Raw genomic sequence first — 26,199 nt, forward strand, 5'->3', positions numbered from 1 at the left:
AACTGAGAAAACTCTGACACTGGGGAATTTTTAGGGACCTGAAAAGCAGAAAAAGGGAGAAGACATTGGCTTTATTAAGATTAGCGTCTGTAAAGGTGATCACCACTGGTAGATCAGAAATATTGCCAGACATTGGAAGCTTTTTTGAAAGTGTCCCTTGAACAGGCAAGGCCTTGAATGACCATAAATTCAGAGTGGCAGGTGCTGTAAAGAAAAGCTGCACTAGGCTGCTGCTTTTTTGTTTTTTTTTTTTATCCCCAGCTTAAGAATGAATTTTTCTGCATGATTCGTACGAAATAGGGATAAGTAGGCAGTGCTGCTTGGCCAAAAGTCAGAGTGGGGGGCAAATCGGTCTGATTTCACTGTTGTTTGTGCTCCTTTTTTCCATCCTCAGAACTTGAAAAATTCCTAGGTAGAATCCATCTCTCCTAACTGAAGCAGCCAAGAATCAATGTTTAAAGCTGAGCTTCCCTCTAAGCAACTTCCACAAGCAATGGAAAGAGATGAGCAGGTACTGAACATGAGCTCTCTAATCCCAACAGCTCCTCAAGGTGTATTTCATAGTTCATCCTCTAAAGTGGCTGTTTCGTGCCATTAACTCCGCAGGCAATACAGAGCACAAAGGTGGACTTATATACAGATCTACAGTCTAGATGCCTAAATGGGGCCATAAAAATGGTACCTTTCTATTCTAAAATCCAGCTCAGAAAAGCAGAGAGCAAAAGAGGAAAACAAATTAGGACCAAACATGGCTCAAGACTGCAGAGCATTTCCCTGCTATATCCCTTGGCGCAGGGCAGTGCCTGCTCTGAGGACTACAAATGCAGACTGTGAGGTAGAAATGAAGGAACGAACACAGTCCTGGTTTTGCTACTGGCATCCTGATCAAAACAAGAATTTCAAATAGAGCTTATGGCTTTATAACGTTTGTGACATGCATAAATATGGGGAAGTATTAACACATGCTCCTTCCAACCAAATCCATGTTTTTACTTCCTTTCCCTGCATAGTCAGGGCCCTGTCCTGAGGCAGCTTCGTCTGCAAGAGAATGAATTTACTCTGATACTGGGAAGCACTCAGCACCTTCCAGAGGCAACTGTCTTGAGTGGAAGCCATCCTGTGTGGAAGCAGGTCTAATTCATGACTTAGCAGCGCTTTGCTACATAAGATGTGGGCCTTAACAGCTTGTTTCATCCAAAACAAGGACATTAACTCCTTGTTGAATGGGGGGGTTGCCTTTAGAGCCCCTAATAGTTGTCCAGATATTAAAATTCCCTCCAGTTAGGCTAATACTGTCCCTGTGACATGGATCATGTTTGGGAACACCTGACCCAGAGCAGGAAGATCAGGGGTGTCAACATGAGGAGAAATCTAGTGGTCACTCCTTGCACCCTAGGGAAGAACTGAAGATGATGAGCACCTTTCATTCAGGGAATTCTGGAGCAGGCTAAACCTTTCTAAGAGGACCAGTCAGGTTCGGTTAAAAAACCCATGTTCTTTCCCAGGAAAACTAAACATCAGGTGTGCTAGAGGGCAAGGACTGGCAGCTATGATCAAAAGCATTTTGCTGGTGCATTGTGTGGGTTAACAGCGTGTGGAACTGTAGGAGTAGGTGCAAGGGAGAGGCTCAGAGCTGCAATGTGCTGCTGCTGCTGCTCTTCAGTGCAACCTGAAGCTGTACTGAAAAATAGGGAGATGCTGTCAAGCCCTTCTGGCAATTGAAGAAAGTGTAAAAAAGGAAAGAAACGGTGTTGTCAGAGCTGAACAGCAGCAAAATTTTGTAACTGAAAATTATTTTCTTCACTTGCATGATACCAACATTTACGGGAAAAAAAAGAGCACTGCAGAGGCAGTCATTACAGATGGAGGAGACTGATTAGCCCCTCTAGCTTTTCCACCTGAAAATACAAGATGTACTATGATACCGCCGACGTGAGCTCCATAGGAGGAAGTAAAGGAAATGTGATTACAGATATTATATCCAAATTGAATTAAAGCTGCATTAAAGAACTCAGATTACTGTACTGTTCCATGCTAAAGTGGAAAACATGATATACATCTGCTGCTGACAGACACGTAAAGAACATGCAGGGGCTTATTTCTCAGAAATCAGGTTTGATCTCTGAGTTGCAGATTCACAAATCCACAGAAACAAAGGCAGGAAGTAAAATTACGGACAGACCTCCCTAGCACATAAATAATCATCAGCAATGCAGCCGTGTTGCTTGGTATTTTTGTTTGTTATTCTTTAAAATATTTAATCTACATTGCAACCTTAAGCAAAGTTATTTACCTCAGTTTCTTTATCTCTAAAAATTGGGTAATGAACCTGATCTTCATTGCAAAAGGAAAATCTGTAGATAAAAGCATTAGTATTGCATGCTGATGTTAATAAACATTTTCTCAGTTGACTAGCAGTCACTGGAACACTTTTCTGTCCTATGCTCATTCAGATTTAAATGTGTTATTAAATCCCTCAGACTCCTCCTTATTTTGCTGACAGGGAGAAAGAGCAATCTTTAAGCTGATTTGTCATACTGATAGATGCTGTAACCATAAGCATACATGCCAAGCTCACATAATATTTTTTTGGGGGGTCGTGTAGTGGCATATATGGAGGCAGATTTCTGGTTGTGACTGCTACAAGGCAATGAAAAAGATCTCCAGACTATGACAGTGTCATGAGTTACTGCCTCTGCCATGAGGGCTGTATACACCTAGTAATTCTCATAAAAGACTGTCTCATATGACTGGAAGTATCATATAGGCTGACAAAGTGAACTGTAATAAAACAGTGCATCTTTCAATTACTTCCTGTGTTATGTTACATCAATTGGCAGAGTACAATAAATTTTAAAATAAAAAGTTGACATGAATGATTATATAGTAATAAATGAATAACAAAGACTTTTAATGTACACATAAAAAATAATCCAGCAATCACCTTCCAATTGTATTTTACCTATTTCCAAGCAACAAAACACAGCTGGCAGCTGTTTATGAAAAGGCATCAGTGTGCTAAAATGTGCTCAGTCTGAAATAATAACTTCAGAAAAAAAAATTCAATAGAGATGTATTTTAAGAACAAAATTAAAGAAAACAAAGTCACAGAACTTGAGAGTTTCAAAGCAGTTTCGTCCTCATACCTCCCCCTCTCCCCCATAAGAAACTCAAGGCTATAAAAAGCTTCAGGAAAGATTTTCAAAGCACTGAGCTTTCAAAATGAAGAAAGCCCCCTCAGTATTCTTTGTGCATTTCAATGAGGAAATTTCTGCTAGATCTTCCACACTCCAGTCTTTTCTGCTATCACGCACCGAATGGCATGGTCAAAGTATGAATGAGTAATGTGTAGCTCAGGATTATGACACTCTATCAGCTCAGCCAACTCCGCTTCTTTAAAAACGTGGTAGTACCTCAACCATGCCCCACCAGAACCTGTCTGCTGCCAGGTCTGCGTGGTCAGGGTGCACTTACTGACTGCTTTCTGCAGAGAGGAGCCTGCTCTGCTTTTGTTCCAAGGTTGGCAGAAAGCTCCTTCTTTTGGGTGATGGTCTATTTTAAGTTGTTGTCAGACAGCTAATTCTTTCTGATGTGAAATCAGGTCAGGTAAACACACTCCACTGCAATTGTGAAGAGTATCTGCAGCCATAGGGAGCTGTATAGTTGCTTGCCCTAATTCTGAATAGCAACTTCTGAAAGCCTTCGAGCAGCGGGACATGGGCAGCATAGGTTTAACAGCCACTTCAGAAGCTGTTGTATTTTCAAAATTAGGTTTGCGATGTAGAAAAAATGCCAGAAGCGTTTTTCAGAAAGCCACACTTGCTGTTTTTTTTAAACGTTTTTTTTCCTCTGTTTAATTCATTCAACTGAACACCGTAGCTGCAGTATCTAACGAGCCCTTCCTGGTGCCACTGATCACCCACATCCTATACCAAGGCAAGTGATCTTGAGAACAGAGACCATCTCAGAGATTTCTCTAACACCGTGCGGGGTGCTTTTTTGCCTCCTCCACAGAATGAGCTCCTTGCTGTCCTGTGTACCTCTGAAGTCCTGTACAACTTATGATGGGGCTGGTTCAAAGCCAGCTCTTTGTCCTTGTGAAGAATTGATTTTTGTACTCCACATGAGCAAGGCTCACCTGAGGAGCAGGAAGGAGGTGAAGGATTCCAAGGAACAAAGACGTCTTGCTTTTCAAATCTTCTCCGTTTTTGCTCCATTGCCCACACATATATCATTAACTGGCCTCCTACTCTCAAGACGCGAGCCATCTCTTTTATTGCTCACATGCGCCTCTTTTCCGTTAAAAAATGGTGAATGACTGGAACAGAACAGAAAAGGTGAATAAGTATCCCTTGAGGCACTAATGAATACGGAGTGTAAGGACAAGGACTGGCCCTGACACACTGGCAGCCGGTGGTTTGCACCACAGGAATACGTCATTTGTCTTCCATTGTGCTACGTGGTATTGTACTATCTCTAACATTTCTAACATTGTACCTAAAGAGTTCATAACACACTGACTTATTTTAAAAATACAGCAGAATTCAGAAATGTTGAAACGAGTGACATCTTTCAGAACAGCATTAAACAACACAAGTGAAAGGCTACCACTTGGTCAGTGGTAAAGCAACCCGGCCTTTTTTTGTCCTCACCCAACGCTAATCTGCAGCCTGAAAGAAGGACTTCTGAAACACTGAGGTCACATATGGCCCTTGCAACAGCCATGCTAGTGATCTTGCTGATGATATACCCATTAAAAAAAGGACTAAGTTAAAACTGCCTGCCCGTTTCTCCTCCTACACTGACAGACGTCAGTAACAGTGCAGGAAAAAGGAACAGTTACTATCAGCCTGGGATGCATTTAAATCATCAACATATGGCTGAAAGACACTCAGTCAATTAGCATTTGTTTACTTCTGCTATTAACAAGCATATATCATGAAATAATACTTAGATAATCCCACTCTTGCTTGATAGCCCCACCACCACATAAACATGCATGATGTAGAGAATGCCTCATCGTTATTGATGGCGAAAGTCAAGCAGCATAGCTTTGCTTGAATCAGATCTGAGTTTAAATTTGACTCTCATTTCAGCAAAAATTTTTGCCCCAAAAAGATTGATTGATCTGAGGCTTTGGCAGGAATTTGCCGAACGGCAGCTCTGCAGGTTGGCTCCTGCTCTTGGACTGCGCAATTCTGCAGCAATTCATAACAGACGTCGAGGTTGGTCAGGGCTTGGTGCACAGCAGGGACTTCAGCAAAGTTTTAGCTACATCAAATGAATGTTACAGGAGAAATAAGAATGGGAAACAATCCTGGAGTAGTGCTGGAAAGGAAAGGGCGTGTATTAAAGACGCTGAAAATGAAAAGCGGTAGAATTAATGATATTTATCCAACCTTATATTTTCCTCAGTGCCTGTACCAGTTTGGGCAGATAGTTCTACACATACCACTTCAGGTTACAATGATAAACCAGTTTTTGGTTAAGCTGTTGAGCTATTGGTTTCCACAGAAAATTAATAAAACTTTCAAGGAAAAAGAAAACAAGGTGCAAGCTTTCGTTTCCTTCTAGAAACATAAGTATAGAAGATGCTAGCAGTAGCTCTGTATGTGCAGCCTGTCTGTGTCTGTCTGTCATTTTGCCTCGGAAAAAGAGACACTTTACAATTAAAAGAATAACAGCATGAAATCCAGCTGAGAAAGGAAAACACTCTCCCTGCAATGAATGATGCATACAGAGCCTCAGCGGCAATGTGAGGATCAAAAGGCAAGCTTTGAAGAAATAGGGTCTTTTAACATTTGGTTATTCAGGTGCTCTGCCTGTAGGTTTCACTTATTTGAGATGAACAGAAATAAATTCCAAAAGCTCAGGTCTTCTAGCACTAGTCGAGACGTTGGTATTGAAACATTATGGCCTTTTCAATTAAAAAGGCATCAAGTATCATTACGAAATTGCAGTGTATTAATAAAACCTCACACTGAGCAAAACTTTAGTGCTGTCAAGATAAATTTGTCAGATAATTTTAAAATCTGTGGGTGACATATTCCATTTAAAAACGCATAACTCAAGGAAACAGAACATCTGCATGGGGCAACATCACACTATCCTGAAATCACAGATTGTCATGCAAATTATTGCACATGATTGTTTTTAATCAAAGACAAACCTGTCAGGCTCCAAGATCACTATGCAGCCACATTCACCTAAGGCAGGCAGCTTAAAAAAAATCTTTTCTTCCTTTTTCTTGACATTAAATTCCATGTATGTTGAAACAGTCTTTAAACTGAGCAATCTGTACTGTGCAGGAAAGGTGCTGTTCCAGAGGTGGAGTGGCTCACATTAGATGGCAGCGAGGCACAAACACTCACCAAGGGCCGGACTGCAGCCCAGCAGTAACATGAGCCTGCTTCCCTCCCGTCTGGTGGAGACGGTTCAAATCTGCTTCTCCTACAGCTCTTCTCATACTGATGAGTAGATGGCACTGGAGATGATATTTCATAGAATCATAGAATGGTCAGGGTTGGAAGGGACCTTAAAGGTCATCTGGTTCCAACCCCCGTGCCATGAGCAGGGACATCTTCCACTAGACCAGGTTGCTCAAAGCCCCGTCCAGCCTGACCTTGAACACTACCAAGGAGGGGCCATCCACAACTTCTCTGGGTGACCTGTGTCAGTGCCTCACCACACTCATTGTAAAAAATTTCTTGCTAATAAGTAATCTAAATCTGCCCTCTTTCAGTTTAAAACCATTGCCCCTGTCCTGTCATGACAGTCCATGGTAAAAAGTCTCTCTCCATCTTTCTTACAGGCCTCTTTAAGCATTGAAAGACTGCAGTCAGGTCTCCCTGGAGTCTTTCAGTGCTACACCCCTAGAACAATCTTTCACCAGCTGTTCAACATATTTCAAGGTGATTTCTCACCATCCAAACGCTATAAAACAAGGGTCCATATGCTTCAAAGTACATCTGTCATAATTACTGGTACTTTAAATGAAAATATTTTTTGTCCTAAATTACAATAAATACAGAAGCTTGCAGTGGTGAAAACAATATAAGGGCAGAGCAAACTCACCCTGAGTCAAAGCAAACATCCCTCCAGTGCAGGACTGTGCCAGCAGTCAGCACCAGATTTTAGGGGAAGAAAGAAGGGAAGTATAGTGACACTCTCTCCCCTTGGCTCCTACAGAAGCCACTGTGCTGCTGGAAAGCTATGACCTGATTTCCCTTACTGAAACTTGGTGGGATGAATCCCCATGACTGGAATGTGGCTATCGATGGCTATGGGCTGTTCAGAAGGGACAGGTGAGGAAAGAGGGGTGGAGGCGTTGCCCTCTACATCAAGAAATCAGTACAGTGTGAAGAGCTGTCCGTGAAGAATAGCCACAAGCAGGTCGAAAGCCTATGGGTAAGAATCAGAGACAGAGGCAACAAAGGGAACCTTGTGGCTGGTGTCTACTATAGGCCACCTGATCAAGGGGAGCCTACTGACGAAGCCTTCTTCCTCCAGCTCCAGAATGCTTCACGCTCACAGTCTCTCGTCCAGCTGGGGGTCTGCCAACCACCCTGACATCTGCTGGAAAAGTAGCACAGCCCGCTGTAGGCAATCCAGGAGATTCCTGGAATGCATTGAGGATGACTTTTTCAGCCAGCTAAGCAACACCCCTACCTGAGGGGATGCAATACTGGACCTGATGCTCACCAATGCAAGTGAGCTCATCAGTGACGTCAAGACTGGAGGTAGACTGGGCTGCAGTGATCATGCATTGGTGGAGTTCATAGTCCTGAAGGGTATAGAAAAGGCGAGGAGTATAGTCTAAATTTTAGGAAAGCCAGCTTTGAGCTCTTCAAGGAGTTAGTTAGTCAGTAGGACCTCCTGGGAAACGGTCTTCAGGGGCAGGGGAGGAGAAGAGAGCTGGCAGTTCTTTAAGGACGCTTTCCACAGAGTGCAGGAGCTCTCAGACCCCAGGTGTAAGAAATCAGGCAAGGAAGGCAAGAGACCAGCATGGCTGACTTGAGACCTGCTGGTCAAACTAAAGAGCAAGAAGAAACTTCATGGGCAGTGGAAGCAGGGACAAGTATCCTGGGAAGAGCATAGGGACACCACCCTGTTTATGTAGGGATGGAGTCAGGAAGGTCAAGGCACAGCTGGAGCTGAACTTGGCAAGGGATGTAAAGAACAATAATAAGGGCTTCTACAGGTATGTCAGGCAGAAAATGAAGGTCAAAGAAAGCATACTGCCCCTTGATGAACAAGACTGGCAAACTGGTAAGAATGGATGAGAAGAAGGCTGAGGTACTCAACAACTTTTTTGCCTCAGTCTTCACTGGCAACCTCTCTCCTCACCTCCTGAGTAGCTGGACCACAAGATGAGGATCAGGGTGGTATAGTCCCTCCCAATGTAAGAGAAGATCAGTTTCGTGACCACCTGAGGAAACTGAACATATACAAATCCATGGGACCTGATGAGATGCACCCCAGAGTCCTGAGGGAACTGTCTGATGTAGTTGCCAAGCCACTCTCTATATTTCAAAAGGCATAGCAGTCAGGTGAAGTCCCTGGTGACTGGAAGAAGGGAATCATTGTGCACATTTTTAAAAAGGGCAGAAAGGAGGACCCTGGGAACTACCAACCTGTCAGCTTCACCTCTGTGCCTGGGAAGATCATGGAACAGATCCTCCTAGAAGCTATACTAAGGCACATGTAAACCCTGACATGATGCAAGACAGCCAGCATGGCTTCACCAAGGGCAAGTCCTGCCTGACCAATCTAGTGGCTCTCTGTGATGGAGCGACTGTATCAGTGGACAAGGGAAGAGCTATGGATGTTGTCTATCTGGAATTCTGTAAGGCCTTCGTCATGGTTCCCCATAACATCCTTCTCTCTAAATTGGTGAGATGCAGATTTGATGGGTGGACTGTTCGGTGGATGAGCAATTGGTTGGATGGTCACATCAGAGGGTAGTGGTCAACAGCTCAATGTCCAGATGGAGACTGGTAACAAGTGGTGTCCCTCAGGGGTCTGTACGGGGATCAGTACTGTTTAACATCTTCATCAGTGACATAGACAGCGAGATTGAGTGCACCCTCAGCAAGTTTGCAGATGACACCAAGCTGAGTGGTGCAGTTGACACACCAGAAGAATGGGATGCCATCCAGAGGGACCTGGATAAGCTGGAGAGGTGGGCCCCTGTGAATCTCATGAGGTTCAAGAAGGCCAAGTACAAAGACCTGCACATGGGTTGGGGCAACTCCCACTATCAGTACAGGCCAGGGGATGAAGAGATTGAGAGCAGCCCTGAGGAGAAGGACTTGGGGGAACTGATGGATGAAAAATTGGACATGACCTGACAATGTGCACTCATAGCCCAGAAAGCCAACCATATCCTGGGCTGCATCACAAGAAGCGTGGCCAGCAGGTCAAGGGAGGTGATTCTGCCCCTTTACTCCCCTCTGGTGAGACCCCACCTGGAGTCCTGCATCCAGCTCTGGAGCCCCAACATAAGAAGGACATGGATGTGTTGGAGCGGGTCCAGAGGAGGGCCACGAGGATCACTGGAGGGCTGGAGTACCTCTCCTGTAAGGACAGGCTGAGGGAGTTGGGGCTGTTCAGCCTGGAGGAGAGAAGGCTCCGGGGTGACCTTACAGCAGCCTTCCAGTAGCTGAAGGGGCCTACAGAAAGGATGGAGAGGGACTTTTCACAAGGGTGTATAGTGCTAGGACAAGGGGGAATGGCTGTAAACTGAAAGAGGGCAGGTTTAGATTAGATATTAGGAAGAAATTCTTCACCAGTAGGGTGGTGAAACACTGGCACAGGTTGTCCAGAGAAGCTGTGGGTGCCCCCTCCCTGGAGTGTTCAAGGCCAGGTTGGAAGGAGCTCTGAGCAACCTGGTCTGGTGGAAGGTGTCCCTGCTCATGGCAGGGGGTTGGAACCAGATGATCTTTAAGGTCCCTTCCAACCCTTATGTCTTGGTTTCAGCTGCCGCCGGCAACAAAAAGCGCCACGTGGCCGCCCCTCCCCCCGCCGGTGTGCGGAGGAGAATGGAAAGAAGCAGGCAGAAACCGGCGGGTCGAGATAAGGGCAGTTTAACAGAACAGCAAACAGAGGGAACAGTAACAACAACAGATAAGATACAGATAAGGAGAAAATACGACACAAACTCGCACAACAGACCCGCTCTCCCGGACAGGACCGGTGCCGCGCGCTGCCGAGCTGCCAGTGAGTCCCCGCCGTGCTGCCCCCCCCACCGGAACTCAGCGTGACGTCCCATGGTATGGAATACCGGGATCTGTTTGGCCAGGTGGGGTCAGCCCCCACCCCCCAGCTGTGCCCTTTCCTGGAGTCCGGTGAAAATTAACCCTGTCCTGGCCAAACCCAGGACACCTTACCATTCTATGATTCTATGATTTTCATTTTTGGTGTTAATATTTGAAAACTTTTTTGACCAGGTTTGACTAAGCTAGTTTTTCAGGGCAATGCAAATGAGTCTGACAATGACTTCAGTATCTCTTTCCTGAACAAGAATAGAGGGTACCATTGTGCCTGCACACTTGGTTATTATTCACTATGCACATTACCTAGCATTTATCCCGAAGTACTTCTCTGCAATTTTGTACCCAGTCATTAGTTTCACATGAGACTTTTTTTGTAAATCTTTGCAGTCAGTAATCCTGAATAATTCTATGTCACCACAAACTTTATCACTAGCCTATTAATTCCATTTGTAATTGTAAATTACATAGGAATCTGTTGAACACTGGGCTTTTTATAGGTGTCATACACCTACACTAAGCATTCAGCACTGAGTCTTTCAGCACTTTCAGCACTCGTCTGCTAGCATTTTACCCTTCTGGCTTTCCCTTTCGATTTTCCTTAAGAGTTTCTTCCTTTTTTGTAGTAAACTTTTGTGCAGTGGATTTTTTACAGCATTTTTGTTCCTAGCAGGAGGTTCGATTATGGTCACATTACAGGCACTGAGATAGCATGTTTCTTACCCAATTACTTATTGATGTGGGCCTGATGCACCGTTTCAGACTAATAAGAGTTGTGTCGCTTTTGAGGGTACTCAGATTAATCTTTCCAAGATGCTTTGTGCCCCTGTGTATCATTTACACAACCTATATATGGATAATTGCTGCTTCTCAATATTGTGTTTTCTGTCCTCACAGTCCTCACAATCCCTCTTAATAATCTCTGGTCATTTTCCTGAAGTTTATCAGAGAGTTAGTGATATATCCTTATCATTACGCTGCTCTCCTCTGTAGCTGTCTACCTACTCTCCTTTCTTCCAGAAGTTTATCCTCATGTTTTATTTCACAGAGGAATACTCAAGAGTTTTTTAGCTGCTATGCAACCCTTGTAACAAAAGCGAGAAAAAACTCTGAAGTTCACTACAAAGAGGGCTTTAATGAACGTTATATCATTATCATACTAACCAACACCATGCCATGGTGATGAGGACAAGTAGGACCACATTCAATTTTTTAAGACTTCAAACAAACCATTGCAAAAAAGAAATCTAAGCACAAAGATATTTGTTTTGGGGCAAGTACAGTTGCTTGTCCAAAACCCTTGACAGCTCTTTGCAGCAGCAGCAACGCCTTGCTTCATGGATTAACAGTCATTATGAATGAAGCGTTCTTTTTCGCTTTGGCCATACATTCCCCCAGCGTACCTAAAAGTCAATCCAAATTAATTTGTGCCATGTACTGCTCATTCCCACCACTTTAGTTTAAATTGAAGACTTCAAGATTTTCTGTAACTGAAAAATACATAATGCAATTTTAGATTTCAAAGGAAGGGGGTGAGAAGGAAAGGAGAACATTTTAAAGATTCTTCTCTTCTTCATTTCATAAGAATATAATTAATTGCTCCTTCTCTTAATTTAATACTGTGACTAATCCTACTAAAAGGGATTATTTAGAACAAGCAGACAATGCAAGATACTTTTTTTTGTGTCATTCAGCTGTCTTCAGAGAACAAAACTGAAAGCATCAACAACTCTGAATTTTTTTTAGAAGTCATTTTCAAAATGAATGTTTTAGGTCAGTGATTCAATTTAAACCCTGTTAAATGGCAAAAAGAAATCTGTGTAATCAGAAATTGCTTTTCTCTGTCAAATTTCTTTACTGAAGTTAAATCCCTTTAGAGACATCTGGGAAGTATTTAAGGATCACAGAATCTTTATCTCGGAGAGTCTTTTGTATATACTGTATATACACTTCAGATGTCACTTTATATCTGTCAGCTCAAATAATAGGAAAAATTGGAACATATATAGAAGGCATGATTCTAAGTGAAATATGATTTTATTCTCTTCATTAAGGTGGTATCAAAAATAAAAAGGGGAGGAAAAATACTAATATACTGAAGAATTATTTAAAAGAATTACTGAGTAAGCTTCAAACAGTGTTTCCATTAAAAACTTTTTCCTATTAAAATGTAACTCATTAATTACTTAGTTTGGAAAATTTGTTCGTTCTTTGGTTTTCCCACATTTACAATTAGCATTAACAAATGAGGATGCAGCCTTTATAAAAATCATTATAATTATGAAATTTAATTAACTTATTAAAGCCTTGATTCAGAAATATAATGATATGCTTAATTTTAAGCAGCTACACTGGTTTCAGTGGGATTATTTCTGTGTTTATATTAAAGATAATTCTGTAATGCTTGTCACAGCACCACAGAAGTGGGGACACCTATAGCTTAAACCAGCAAAAGAAGGTAATAGCAATAAGGTCAGGTGAAGCCAGTCTCATCAAGCTATTCCCCTCCTTTGCTTCGTGCCACCCTCAAGGTGCCTGCTCCGAGCCTGAACCCCTCCTCTCCTCTTGCCACCCAGAGAAGCAGGGCTCTGCCGGAGTTGCTGCCCCACTCCCACTGGATGCAGAACCTCTGGGCTTCGCCCCGTGGGCTCTCTGAGCCGGCTCTGGCTGCTCTCAAGCACTGTTTAGTCTTGCTTATGCACTTCACATTGGTCAGTCACTGCATACAGAGGAAATAATGCAGGCAGCCACTGCTTTTCCTTCCCTCCCGGGTGCGCTTCTATGCACTGGGCTACAGGATGAGGCTCCTCTTCCACCTCCTTTGGGCTTTTTGGCTGCAGGTTCCAAGGTATGGTGGTGGTTTTCTCCACCCAGCGCAGACGGGTGTTCGAGGACTGGGCCATGTCCCCAGGTATCGGAAATGCAGGTTCGAACCCCCAGCCAGTTGAGGAAGGAAGGGAACTGAGCTCTCCCACTTTCTGGGTGAATGCCCTGAGGACTTGACTGCACTGCAAAGAGGAAAAAATCAAAATCTCTGCAATTCTCTGTCAGACACCAGCCCCAGAAGAGACCTCGTTACTAGGGATCTTTATTTAGTGAAGCAGGCTTAAACGTGCACCCAGCTCAGGTGCCTGAACACCATTCTGGATCCATTCTGAATCTCAATGTCTTACTCAGCAGGAGAATAATCTTTTGGTAGTACAGAGTGAAATCCCCATGCTTGGGAGTCTGCTGTCAGGTGACAGCACGGATCTGCCAAAGCCATCATGTGGAAGCTGCTCAGCCATCCCTCCTTCCACAGCCACAGCTGCGTTGCTCTGCACCCTGAGAGAGCGGAGGACAACAGCCATACATGAGCTAGTTGTGCAGCCAGTGAGAAGCTGTCACCTCTTTCAGTGACACCCAACAGCTGGCCGAGACCTTGCAGCCAGGTAAGGTGGCTAAGAACATGTAGGTGAGATTTAAAACAGATATAATGTCAGCACGATGACAGTGATATGACCACAGATAGTTGATTGTGGTCTAAAATAAATGATTACATTTAAAAATGCTGAGCAGGCTGCTGGCTGCTCCTGTGAAAATTAAACTAAATATAGGGGTGTATTTGGAGTTTGCACCAGTTCCGCACTCCAGTAAACTGGAGCAATAGAGTGGACCGTAAGGTGCGAAGCTCGTTCTGTTGTGATGCATATTTTTCTGAGAAAAAAAAAGAGAGAGTCAAGTTTACTGACCTGCCCCCACTCTGAGTTAGCTATGTACCATCCACTGGAAAGAAACTTAGGACATTTTTGATAAATGAATTATAACTTGCATGAAAATATCAATACAATGAACACAAAGCTATTGATTTAATTAAGTGAGATAGAAACCAGACTCCTCACTGTTTGTGAGAATTGCACCGATGGACAACGCTGACGAGCCCAGTGAGAGCAACCGTGTGAACGATGGATAAAGCCTGCGGGTGTCAACCACAGTCTTGGACTGTCCCACGGAGCTTTTCCCCATCTCTAAGAATTTGCAATTACTAGCTTTGAAATAACTGTGTTACTCGCTTTAAATAAAACACTAACAGTGGTGAGACCAAAGCTGAAATCAGGACTTGCAGATGTCTCAGAAGAAGCAGAGGTACTCTGTGGGTCACCTTGGAAATCCCAGAAAATCCCACTCTGGGTGGCATTTCTGCTCTGTCTCTGAGACCTCTTGTGGTATGCAGACTTTGTTAGTATTTTGCACCTCTGACTTCACCAGGAAGGAGGGTTTGCCACTGTGAGAGGGGTTGTATTAACATTAGACAACAAATGGTTATCGGAGAGTCGATGGATTTTTCTCCAAAAGGCCAGACGGCCTTTAAATGAAATAGATGCAAAAAACAGAGGTTGTTAGTTTTCCAGCTCCAAGGCAGAATTAAACATTTTGCCCAAATGTGGCCCAAAATAGTATAACCTGTTCTTAAAAGCTTTTGAATATCTGAGGTAAATAACCTTTGCCGCAGGGTAAGATGATTTTTTTTTCTTCCCATGTCAAATAAAGAACAGCTTTCTGTAAAAATCATTTATGTATTTGAAGACTATTATGTTTCCTTTGATCTTTCACTCGTTTCCTTTCTTGACTAAGCAAATCCAATTCCTTCAGCTTCCTCTAGTAATTCAGATTTTCTAAACATCAGTGATTTAAAAAGTCTCCATATTGATTACAAACTGTGTAAGGCATGGTCCCCAAAAGCAGATATGATATTCCACATAGGATCTCAAAAGTACCAAGCGCAGGAAGGTGATTCATTCTTCTGCCTTCCATGAAACTGCTCTGTCACCATACCCGTGACAGGTATTTGCTTGACTTTGTAACAGCACGATCTGCTCACATGTAACTGGCCTGTGGCCCACCTTTCCTGGCCATTATTTCTCGCTTTGTTCATTGAATGTTTCCTTCCCAAACATTCTATGCCCTTCTCGATGGTTTCTGTATCTCTTTTTGTTCATTTCAGACAACTCTCCATCATTCGGATATCAAATCCCATCTTCCAAAATAATTCCAACTCTTCCTCCATAGGAGCCATTCACAAATTGTTCAATATGCTCTCTGGCCTGCCATCAAAGTTATTAATTAAAATTTTGCATAGAAACAGATGTAGGGTGGGTCCCAAGAGCATCCCTTTGCAATGTGTCCTGGTTGGACAGTGAACCACTGATCCATTCTGAGAATTATTTTTTTCCATATTCTTAGCTCTATTTACTTATTTTAATTGCAACAATGGCACAAGAGTCAATATATATCATGTCTTCTCTTGCTACCCTGTCTATTGGGATGATTACCCTGTCAAAGACAGAAAGCAGATTGGCTTGCTCCTGACAAGTACATGTTGGCTGTTTCCCATCACATTAGTATTCTGTAGGCTTAAATAATTTATTCTATTTAAATTACGTTATTTAAATTGTTTATTCTAGTTTCCTTGCATAAATCTAAGTGAGACTGGCTTCCTCTTGATGTCCTTTCTCTCTGTTTTGGAAACAAATATTGTGTTTGCTTTTCTTCACTTGCTGGAAATCTTGAAGATTATCTGCTAGTTCACAGTAGTTTAATTAGTAGATTAATTTCATGATTTCCTAACTGTTTGTGTAACCTAATTTATCTAAATATTCTTCAAGACTTTATTTCCTTTTTGTAGTCTAAACTTCTGATCCCTGGTTAAAACTCTACTAATTTATTGATGACTACTATTAACTTTTTGTAAAGACCAAAGAAAAATGCACCTTCCCCTGTCATCTATTATTTACTTTTCTTTTTTTTTCTGATTTGCTCTTGCTTTTTGTGCATTTATAAAACCTTATCCTAGTTCTAATTCATGTTATGCTGTCATCCTGACTTTGGTTCTTCACACCATCCCTTATAATTACTGATAGTCATGGTTTTTAATGATTTCTTTTTGATTTCTATGGCATTGAAGAGTTCCTGATGCTGTCATACCAGACCTCATCATACTCTGCTTTCCACTGGGATAGGCTGCTTGTTGTGCCTTTAATATTGTTTCGTTAAGGGAATGTAATTTTCTGACCACAGTGACTTTTTGTTGGAAAAAGTTAAGAAACTGTTAAAATGTAATCCTGATGAATCTTTGGGAAAACCAGAATTCAGAGGAACTAGCAGGTAGTGGTGACATACCTATCTGACAAAATTCAGTGTTATACAGAAATAACCAATGGTGCACAGAAATACGAGCTTTCTTTACGGAGTAAAGAAGCTGTCAGGATGGCATTGCAATGTTGTGCCCATATTAATTGGCTCAATAGTGCAATGTAGTACACTGATATGTTCTGATACTCACACTGGGTTTCTTCTTGCTCAGCATCTCATTGAATTTTACCATAAAGACAGAACCTCATATAGTAAGGAAACTCTGCTGGACCTTTTATTTAGACTTCTTTTTTTCTCCAGGAGACTCATCTACCTTGTAAACTTTAAGAATTATGCTATTTGCAATTACACAGACCTTCTTCTCAGACAGTGTAAATTAGAGGACTACACAGGTTTACGTCTCTTAGGTTCCCCTCACTTTCTCTGCTAAATTACCACATGACTAAAAGATCACAGATTAAAGCAAAGTTAATTTTCATGTGCTGGTATTAGCACCAAGGAAAGCCGTTTGTTGCTCTTCACTCCAGGAATCCTTTTCTCCCACTGAGATGAAGAGTCTCATCAGGTATTGCAGTAACATAAAATAGCTTTACTGAGTTGAGTATCTGACACCTAATAGGAGAGGAAAAAGTGATGTCTTCTCCTTTGCATTTGGAGGAAAGAAACTGCTTATCTAAATTAATACAAAAAGCTTCTTCTTATCCCTTGCCCATCTCAGAGTCCAAGAGCTCAGCATATACAAGATTTTATTAAAACAGAACATGATCTATCTATATAAAGAAGAAAGCCACCTTGACAGAGGTAAAGCCCTGTTAAAAAATCCGTCCTGCATATGATTCGGAACAATTCCTTAGCCAAAGTGGAAACATGAGTGCCAGTCCTCTTTCCATTACTGCAAGTGGCAGAAATCCTACTTATTTCAATAACACAGGAATGGCTGCATCCTGCTAACAATAACAAAGCCATCAGTATACAGCAAAGGGGATGATTTCTGTTGTTTGGCGATATTAAATCTCAGATAAAATTATGCTATGAATACACTAGGAAAGTGAGTATGATCTCTTTCTTAACACAGTGAAAACGTTGTGGAACGTATTGCATACTCACAGGGCAAATTTGTCTCCTTGAACAGCAAGTTAAGCATTTGAAAGCAGAACATTCTAAACTTTTGCTGATACATCATGTCTAGATTTGTTTCTTGTCGGTACAGGTTACTCCACGCAACTGGCAAAAATCCTTCATTATATATGCATATACGATACACGTTGAGTACAAGGAAAAATCACCACGTTAGGCTTGACGCTCCTCTTCTGCCAATACTTCCTACTACAGACCTGGCTTTAGAACACCTACAGAAATTTCTTGCCTCCTTTGACAATCTCCTGAAGATTAAGAGAACACATGCTTACCCAAACTCTAGTATTTTACTATGTATTAGTACATATAATAATTCAACATATTATTTGAAGCTTTATAATGCACCTGAACAATATTTTTCAGCAATAATAAAGAAACACTATCATTACTGTGATTCATGCATGATTTGTGATGGTAAAAGCCGCCACAGAAATAACTTTGTAATTTGCAGCCATATTGTAGCGCTGAAAGGGCCACAGTCCATAACCACGCAGTTCTACCTGTCACCCAAGTGTCCTTCTGGATTCCTCACCCATTCTAGCTCTCACACAGCAGCCATGCAAACAGGGATTTCGGCTTGCTGTGGATGGAAAGGGCTGTAGTTCTGCATTTCCAGCAGCAACCTCAGCCCAGCTACTCTATTTGTCTGTAGACTGTTCACAAGTACTGCTGGGGCACAGACTCTATTGAGCCAGACAACTTCTGCACATTGCTAAATAACCTTTTCAACAAATCTGGCTTGTCCTTCACTTCCTTACCCTGGATTTCTAGAGATGCCACATCACCTTTGGGCATAGAATGGTTGTTACCCCATCTGGGCAAAGGATGGAAAACCCACTAATAAGGACTGTTAGCTATTGGTCATGTTCCTTATATCATGACTGAAAGATTTTCAGATGGTGTAGCTGAGCGTGGTTCACAGCCCTGTACAATGGTGTACTAGTGACAATAATGTAATCTCAATATTTCCATCAAAGGTCAAGTTGTATGACATGGACCTGGACTTGAAAAGTAAAGTCCTTCAGGGTTTAAAGAAAGGTCACCCAAGATGTGGAGAAGAGGCTGTGTAAGGCTACTCACTAACTTCAAGAGATGTGAGGTATTAACTTTTCACTTCGATTAAAAAGACTTAGAGAACTTCACACTCCTTTGGTTAAGAAAAGGAAAATCAAGTTTGCTGAGTATTATAATTTTTTTTTTTTATTTATAGTATTGTCCAACTTTTAATCAGTATAAGCTTAATAACTAACTTTTAAAAGGCAGCTGAGTAATTTCAAGACTCCCAAAACAAGACTCAAAATTTAAAAGAGAAAAAAATAAAGGCTAAAGCTACCATTCAATGTCTGCTTCAAAAGTGGCAAAGACAGGTAGCTCCTCCATTGCTTTCCATTGAAAAGGGCAACTAAACAAAAAGGCAAAATCTTACAAGAAATTAAATCTGAGGTTATTTGCTGAACATTTTAAGGCAGCAGTGCCACTGAAACAAGCACTTCTGCTTGCTTTGTCCTCGGCTCCCGGTTCTTTCTCTGCAGTATCCCCTGCTTTTGCTGAAACAGGTCTCTGCAGTGAAGCCATGGGTAACTGATTTCACTAAAAGCAACCTTTCTTTTTACTGGTTACTTTCCAGCCAAATCAGTGTCGTGGTCATCCTTACCAGCACAAGAACGACAGCATTGGCCAACAAACCATGGAGCATGGGAATAAAAACCAGTATTTGGAAAGGCGCTGAAGGATTTAATACTGAGCTTCGAATATGCTCAGTGTTCCTAAGCAAGTTTTGTTGTATTTTCCTCTGGCCAGACCAAACATTTCAAATTTCTACCATGTAATAAGGCAAAATAAAGGCTTTCCTTTCCTGTTTTGCACGTTGTACTTCAGTTCTGCTTGGACCAGAATAAAACAGCTCACACTTGTGTGACTAACCTCTTTTGCAGTTTTTCACTGAGTTTGCAGTAATATGCATTTCTTGCATTAGTATAGATTTACCTGATCTACAAGCCCAAAATATTCTGTTGGTCACTGAACAAAAAACAAACCTGGAAGAGACTAAATGCTTTAGACCCTTTCGAGGTCTGACCTAGAGTCACTGGCAGTACAGAGAACTTACCAGCAACAGACAGGACAGCATCAAAGCACTCACTTCTATTAGGCAGACGCAAGCTATGGCATACCATTACTTTATGGTCTTCATTTCGTGCTGATTCCACCAATGGGAAACAGTAGTCACAACCCAGTTTATAGACTTCAGAACTGATGTGAAGTTATTTGCCGTTTCCGCAGCCTGAAGAAATAATGAGGAGGAGAAAGAAAGGCGGACATTTGGTGTCTGTACAAAAGAAAATGTATTTCTGACATAAGCCATGATGTACGCCCTTGACTGGCCTAATAGCTTGAAATTCTCCACCCATTTTAAAGGAGATGATACATTTGCAGTGGAATTCAGGTTATTTTTTACCATCACAGTACAATGAGCACAGATCGCTCCTTTCTGTCTAGCAGACTCTCTGCTGCGTGACAGGAGGTGTTCAAATGGGATTGCTAGACAGCATTTACCTTGGCCTTCCCACCACATACAGAATCAAAAATATTTATGGTAATGATGCTACTGCAATTCTGTTTGTAATAGACTCAAAATGCTAAGTGAAAGCATCATGTAGTGGGAGCACAGCACTGAATTATTCCTGTGTATTGAAACGCTGACAGACAAACTAGACTGCTAAGTAATTAAGTCACTATTAGACCAAACCATTAAATCCATTGTTTGCTGTTTTAACTGCTGCTAATTGCTGTCACCATGACAACAATGGCATTTCTTTTTCTGGTATCTCCATGCAGTTTCCTTTTCATAATGGAGACTGCGACACGGAAATTTATATCTTCCCAAATTGAAATACTTCTTGTGTTGAAATAAAGGCAGACATCTTTAGATGGGAATGATTTTCATGTCAGCAGTAAAATGGATCTTATCTAAAATTTTGATAATTTTTTTGCAGAAATATTTGGATCTTAACACAAAGTGCATTTTAAAGTAAATGCATTGGGCTAACATAATACCCCATACCTTGTGCAGACCTTAGTTCACATCCTGTTTATGGCTATGCTTACATCAAACATTAAACTTGGGTCAGAGCCCAGATATTCTAATTCATTTAAAAAAAAATACAGTTATTTTTGAGCCTTCAAAATATTTAAGCCCCTATATTTAGATTATAGCCATCGCATAGAACTTATTCTGAAAGCCTGTGTGCATCCCTATGTTTGGTAAGAAGCCTCCCGGCCTCATCAATCTGTTATGCCTTTTGAATGGGAGATGAATCATCACTGAGCTGCAGATAGAAGTCTGCTCCTAACTGCCTGTCTGATATTAACTACTGACCCCATCTCCCAGGAACGACGAAAAGATATCCAGAGATAAGCTGGAGCACTCTCAGTCCTTCCTGTGACTGACTTCAGCACCAGCTGAGAAGAGGTGCTGTGAAATGGTGCCAGCACTTGCCTAATATTAGACTCTTATCCAAGGAGAAAGAGCAGAAAGAGGACTACCCTAGAGCTCTGACTTGGAAGAGAACTCCAGCACTTTTTCTGGTTTTCGTTTTTGGAAGGCAGACCTCCTCTATAAGCCAAACGACAGCTACTAAAATCATTTCCTCTAATCCGACACCAGAGGCTGCTCCCAGGGATGGAGGGACAGAGGAGAGCCCTACCAGTAGACTCCTCTCCAGGGCCCTGGCACCACTGTTGGCAATTGTGTTTCATGTGAAACTCATCTCTGGCCATGGACACCAAGGCCCAGGAGCCAGGCCTCAGCTTAAATTACAGCATTAACAAAGTTCAAAGTCTGTAACACTGGTAAAAATTAAATGTACTGCTTCTTTGTATGTGTTTTATTTGTTCACATTGAAAACACTGTAAAATCTGCCAAGGTCTGGTAGGAATATAGTTCCCAGCATTTAGACTGTGATAAAGTGACTGAGGAAAAGTATATGGTGAAGTTTGCATGACACCCAAAAAGTTAGTGTGATTAGCCCAACCCTCAGTAATTCTTCTCTTTCACAAATGTTCCCATGCTATAGTGGGGAGACTACACATATGTGTTGCTGGAAAGGATTACAGGTCCAAAAAGCTATTTAGAAGTCTAAACTAAACATGTAGAAATGATGAGTTAATGCGCAGATCTCATTTGGACAACTAGCATGTGTCCACTTCTGGTGCAGTTGCTGAAGCCAGTACAGAGGCTTCCCCCTTACCATTTAGACATTCTCAAACCTTTGGGGAATTAAAAACTGTCACACGTTATTCCCCAAGGCACTCAGGACTTGCTTTAAATTTGTCACACACAATACATGTTGTAAGAGCTAAAAAAGAGTTCATATTCCAGAATTATCGTACCAATACACAACATGAACATTCACTAACAACATCTTAATAGATTTATCTTCAGTTTAGTGCTTCAGTTTAGTTGACCTACCGGATACTGGGAAAAGTCAAATTGTCTTCATGTACCTATGAATGGTGGAGCAAAGCAGGAGGCAAATTCGATAGTCAGTTTGGCCATTTTTGATTTTTACTACGATTCACAATATTGCTCGATAGAAAGAGAGGACATACTTAGACTGTCATTAGCAATGTGACAGACAACCCTACTCACCAATATCAGCAATCAGGCTGCCTGGTTCCTGCTCTGAAATGAACTGCTGCACCTTTGGCCGTGCCTTGTAGCGTCTGTCACTGAAACAAGGAGTAATATTCTCATATGCACTGTGAACATGGTCCCTCTTGAGTTGGATTGCCTCCTTCGCCATCACAATCAAGGCTGGGCTAACTCATTGAAGGCATTGCAACTGTCGCAGAGAAAGGGAAGGGAGAAAAACAAGTTCTGAAACTTGTTACCAAAGCACATTTCCCTAAGTTAAGCAGTTTGACATTGTCTATTTAGGAAATAGTATTTCCAAGTACTATGTTGCCATTAAAGAGAAGTTGCCGAGGATTTTAGCGGAAGAAAGGTCATCTCTTCTATGATTTTATATAATGTATTGTTTTCTTATATAAATCTGAAAGGAATTCTATGACCTACTACTCAGTGTTTATTAACCTGCTTATATTGTTATACTTTGGAAGCTGTTAACTTTTGCTTCATAAAGTCTTCCACTCCTTTTCAGTCTACCCTTGAAAAAGATATTTTCTAAGTAAGTCCTTCGTTTACACACACATTGTCAAAAAACAGCAACTGAAAATGATGATAAATATCAAAACATGCTCAGAGCCTGAAACAAAAGCTCCGAGAAGAGTCATTTCTTCTCTGTTTCATTCAGCACCCAGGAAGGTCCATGCTTACAGACTTCCCATTGCAATATTCATTGACATTGTGTGTTACTGTGAACAAAAATCCTTCCAGCTTTCCAAGCATACTTTTTTTTCAGCTGGCATGGTGCACTGGTTTCGCAATGGACACAGGAAAACCTTGTGATATTGTGAATAACCTGCTGCAGCCTAAGTCACTGTTCGCCATGAAGATCTGTACAGAAACGCTGTACAATTGCAAACTTCATTGAACATATGCTGTCCATGCCAGGATTTCCACTGATTTATGTGAAGATTTGGGCCACCAAGACAGGCTGCTCCTGCTCCACTGGCATGCTGCAAACAGCTGCATGCAGAATAACTTCTCCTCTGAGCCAAAGGTATCAATGACAGCACCTCACCCAAGATCTCTGCACTGCAGGCTGGCCACTAAGCTGACCCCTGATACTGTCCTTATCTGGTCCTTATTTTCAAACACATAATCATTTAAAATCCTGTCAACTCAAAAGACTATTGTTCTGAGATTTCCTAGGCAATTTCATCAAAGAGAAACATTGGAGCAAACTAAGCCCAAATTCGATTCTGCAGTAACAGTAAGAAAATAACTCTGGAGAGGTTTTTGTTATGTCACTTATTAATCTGAAAAACTGTGCTAGGATTTAATACTGTAGCCCTTGGTGTCTTCTGTCAGATCAGATGTTCACTCAGCACCACTCTGAAATTTCCCAGACTGCAAGTTTCCTGAATATCCTGCCTAGATGAAAGTGATGACAAGTATTGGAGAAGGGTGAAGAAATTCTTTGGAAGATCATCACTGTTCTCTTCATTATACGTGTTGCTAAATAACAGCCACTTTAGTAACACAGACAATATTAAAAAAGAAAAGACAATGAAAGTAAGTTGCCTTGGTTCAGTTTCTCCTACACTACAATGCATATCTTTTTAGCTTCTAGTGAGATTTAAAACCATCACCTGGAAAGCACTTACACAGGTGCTTAACTCTGTGTGTGCAAACAATACTGCTGACTGAATCCAGTGGGGATATTCCAGGCACAGAGTTCACCATGTGCGTTAGTGTGTACAAGGCTGGCTCTCCAAGGCAGAAGGATTTTTTTTTTTTTTTACTGTTCTTCATTATAACCAAACTCTGCTGTAGAAGCTAGTTTTTAAAAAATACCTTCAGCAAAACCCCGGCTGAAATAGCTGAAGTGCTCTACTGGGGATCATTTCTAGAGGAAGCTGATGTGTTATCAAACATACAGGGAAAAGCAGAAGGAGGCGAGAGAAGGAGAGGGAAATTGTTCTTTTGAAAAGCTGCAACATCATTTCAAAGCTTTGCTATTGCTTCATTTGACAAGAGGAAATAATAACTGGTGAACTGGTGTAAGATCACAGGAGTGGGAAGAACAGAGCTGTTTCTGTTTAACTCTAGGCTTACACTCAGGATAGCTCACTTAGGCAGAGGGACAGCCTGGAAGTTGCTACCAGCTGGAGACACTTCATTACCAGGAAAAGAAAAAAGGTGCATATGAAAGCACCTAGCAAGAGAATGCACGTGGTAAGACAGCCTTTCAAACTAACGCAAAAAATTGTTTACATGCAAAAAACCCATCATGAGTTGTGTGTAAACCAGTCTCTCCTCTGGAACAGGAGCAAAAACGATGCAACAGGGGCTAGGATTAAATTCCACCTACAATTAAGAAAAACATAGCATGCTTAGTTTTAAAACAGTAGCTCCAAGAGTGGGGGCAGCAGTTTGGACTCTCTGAAATTTGAAAGTCCAGCTCTGCAAGGCACTATTATAATAAATTTTCTGTGAGGTTCTGATGAGAAAGTAACCCTTTGTGGGGGAGGCTGGAGGAAGTGATCAGTCAGGTCAGTCCCCAGCAACCCCCAGCAGTCACGCTGTGGACGTGTCTGCCTAGAGGAGCCCTGTGAATACCCATCTCCTACACTTACCAAGCCATAAACCACAAAATGCTTGTCAACACTCCATTTAATGCTTTTAGTACAACAGAATGAAAACTGTATAAAATACAGTGTGCCAGAGGAAGAGAGCAGAGAGATGTTTGAAGGCACAGCCGCTAAGTTTACTAAATAAAAATGTTCAGAGAATCCTGTGAAGCTGGTTAAGACCCACATTGCAAAAGCAAGAAAAAAAACAAAATCGAAAAGCAAACAGGGATGCCCAACCAATGTAGCCTGGGGGAAAATTGTTTCTGGGAGATTGACTCAGGTTCAGACATATGATTTACACTTGCCAATCTGAACCTCAGAGACTTTCCAGTTTCTCTGTCATCCCCAACGTCCTTTCTTTAGTCACAGGGAAAGCCAGAAAATAACTTAGAAATCAAGCTATGCATCAGGAAAAGAAATCATTTTCTGCCCAACACAAAATTGGATATTTAGTGCTGCAAATGTCACACAATGGCATTTTGCATTGGCATTGTTTGCTTACTTGCATAGCAAAGGCATTGGGGAATGCAGATATTTTCTTTTGAGCATACTCACCCCTACCTTTATGCAAAATAAAATAAAATAAAAAAATTCTATTCATCTGGGACTGGCAGGAAAGCAAAACAAAGAGGTGCAGAGCAGTAGTTCAGCCTGACTGCCTGTCACCTAATCTTGAGCTAAATTTGACACAACTTGATTGAAAGTGAAATTAAATTTGAGTTTACAATCCATTAAAAACTTCCGAGTTCATAAGTGATTAATAACTTTCTGAACACTGTGAACCTTCTGACTGTTGGTGTAGGCTGCAAGCCTCATGCAGGCTGTGCCTGAAATTTTGGGGAGCCCCGGCACCCTGCAGCATCTCTCCCCAGAGCGTACCTCAGACAGCTGGTGGAGGGGACTCTGGCTCCCGCATCCAGAGCAGGAGCTCATCCTCAGGATGTGGGGAGGTGGCATCTGCTGTGTTGAGTGCCTAAAATTTCTCTTTGGATTTAAAATGAAATTGTTTGCGAGGTGGATAGGCTTTCTAATTCTAAATAACTGGATGCAACCCGGCCCCACCAAGCCTTCCTTGACACCGGCCGGAGAGAGAAAAGTGGAGCTGCCAAGCTGAGCTAGGCTTCTGCAAGAACAAGATTAGGTAAAGTCTTGCAGTAATTAATGCCAGCAGATGACATAACAGCTGGTCTACTGTAGCTGAAAATGCAGACCGACAACTCCAGAAACAGGCCATTTCTAATACCTGTGAAAGAGATGGCAGTCCTTTCCTCCCCTCAGTTACAGGAGTATTTTTGTGATGATACATTTGGAAAGCCTGAATAATTCTTCTCCTTCTCTGCACCCCCCTACACCATCATCATTCCCACCTCTTATACAAATCTTACATTGTGACTGCATTGAA

The 26,199-nt window shown here is 41.9% G+C and overlaps 1 protein-coding gene across 1 annotated transcript; it reads right to left on the reverse strand.

Moving 5' to 3' along the window:
• Positions 1-12: 12 nt before the first annotated feature.
• LOC104332721 (putative tRNA methyltransferase 9B) lies at positions 13-26,199 on the reverse strand. Its single transcript, XM_075428734.1, is given in 5 exon segments — positions 13-38; positions 4,139-4,318; positions 19,648-19,821; positions 22,189-22,381; positions 26,183-26,199. Coding segments are annotated over 4 exon segments (516 nt in total). The 5' UTR covers positions 22,343-22,381; positions 26,183-26,199; the 3' UTR covers positions 13-30.

The sequence above is a fragment of the Opisthocomus hoazin genome, chromosome 1 (assembly GCF_030867145.1).
Source record: "Opisthocomus hoazin isolate bOpiHoa1 chromosome 1, bOpiHoa1.hap1, whole genome shotgun sequence".
Classification (NCBI taxonomy): domain Eukaryota; kingdom Metazoa; phylum Chordata; class Aves; order Opisthocomiformes; family Opisthocomidae; genus Opisthocomus; species Opisthocomus hoazin.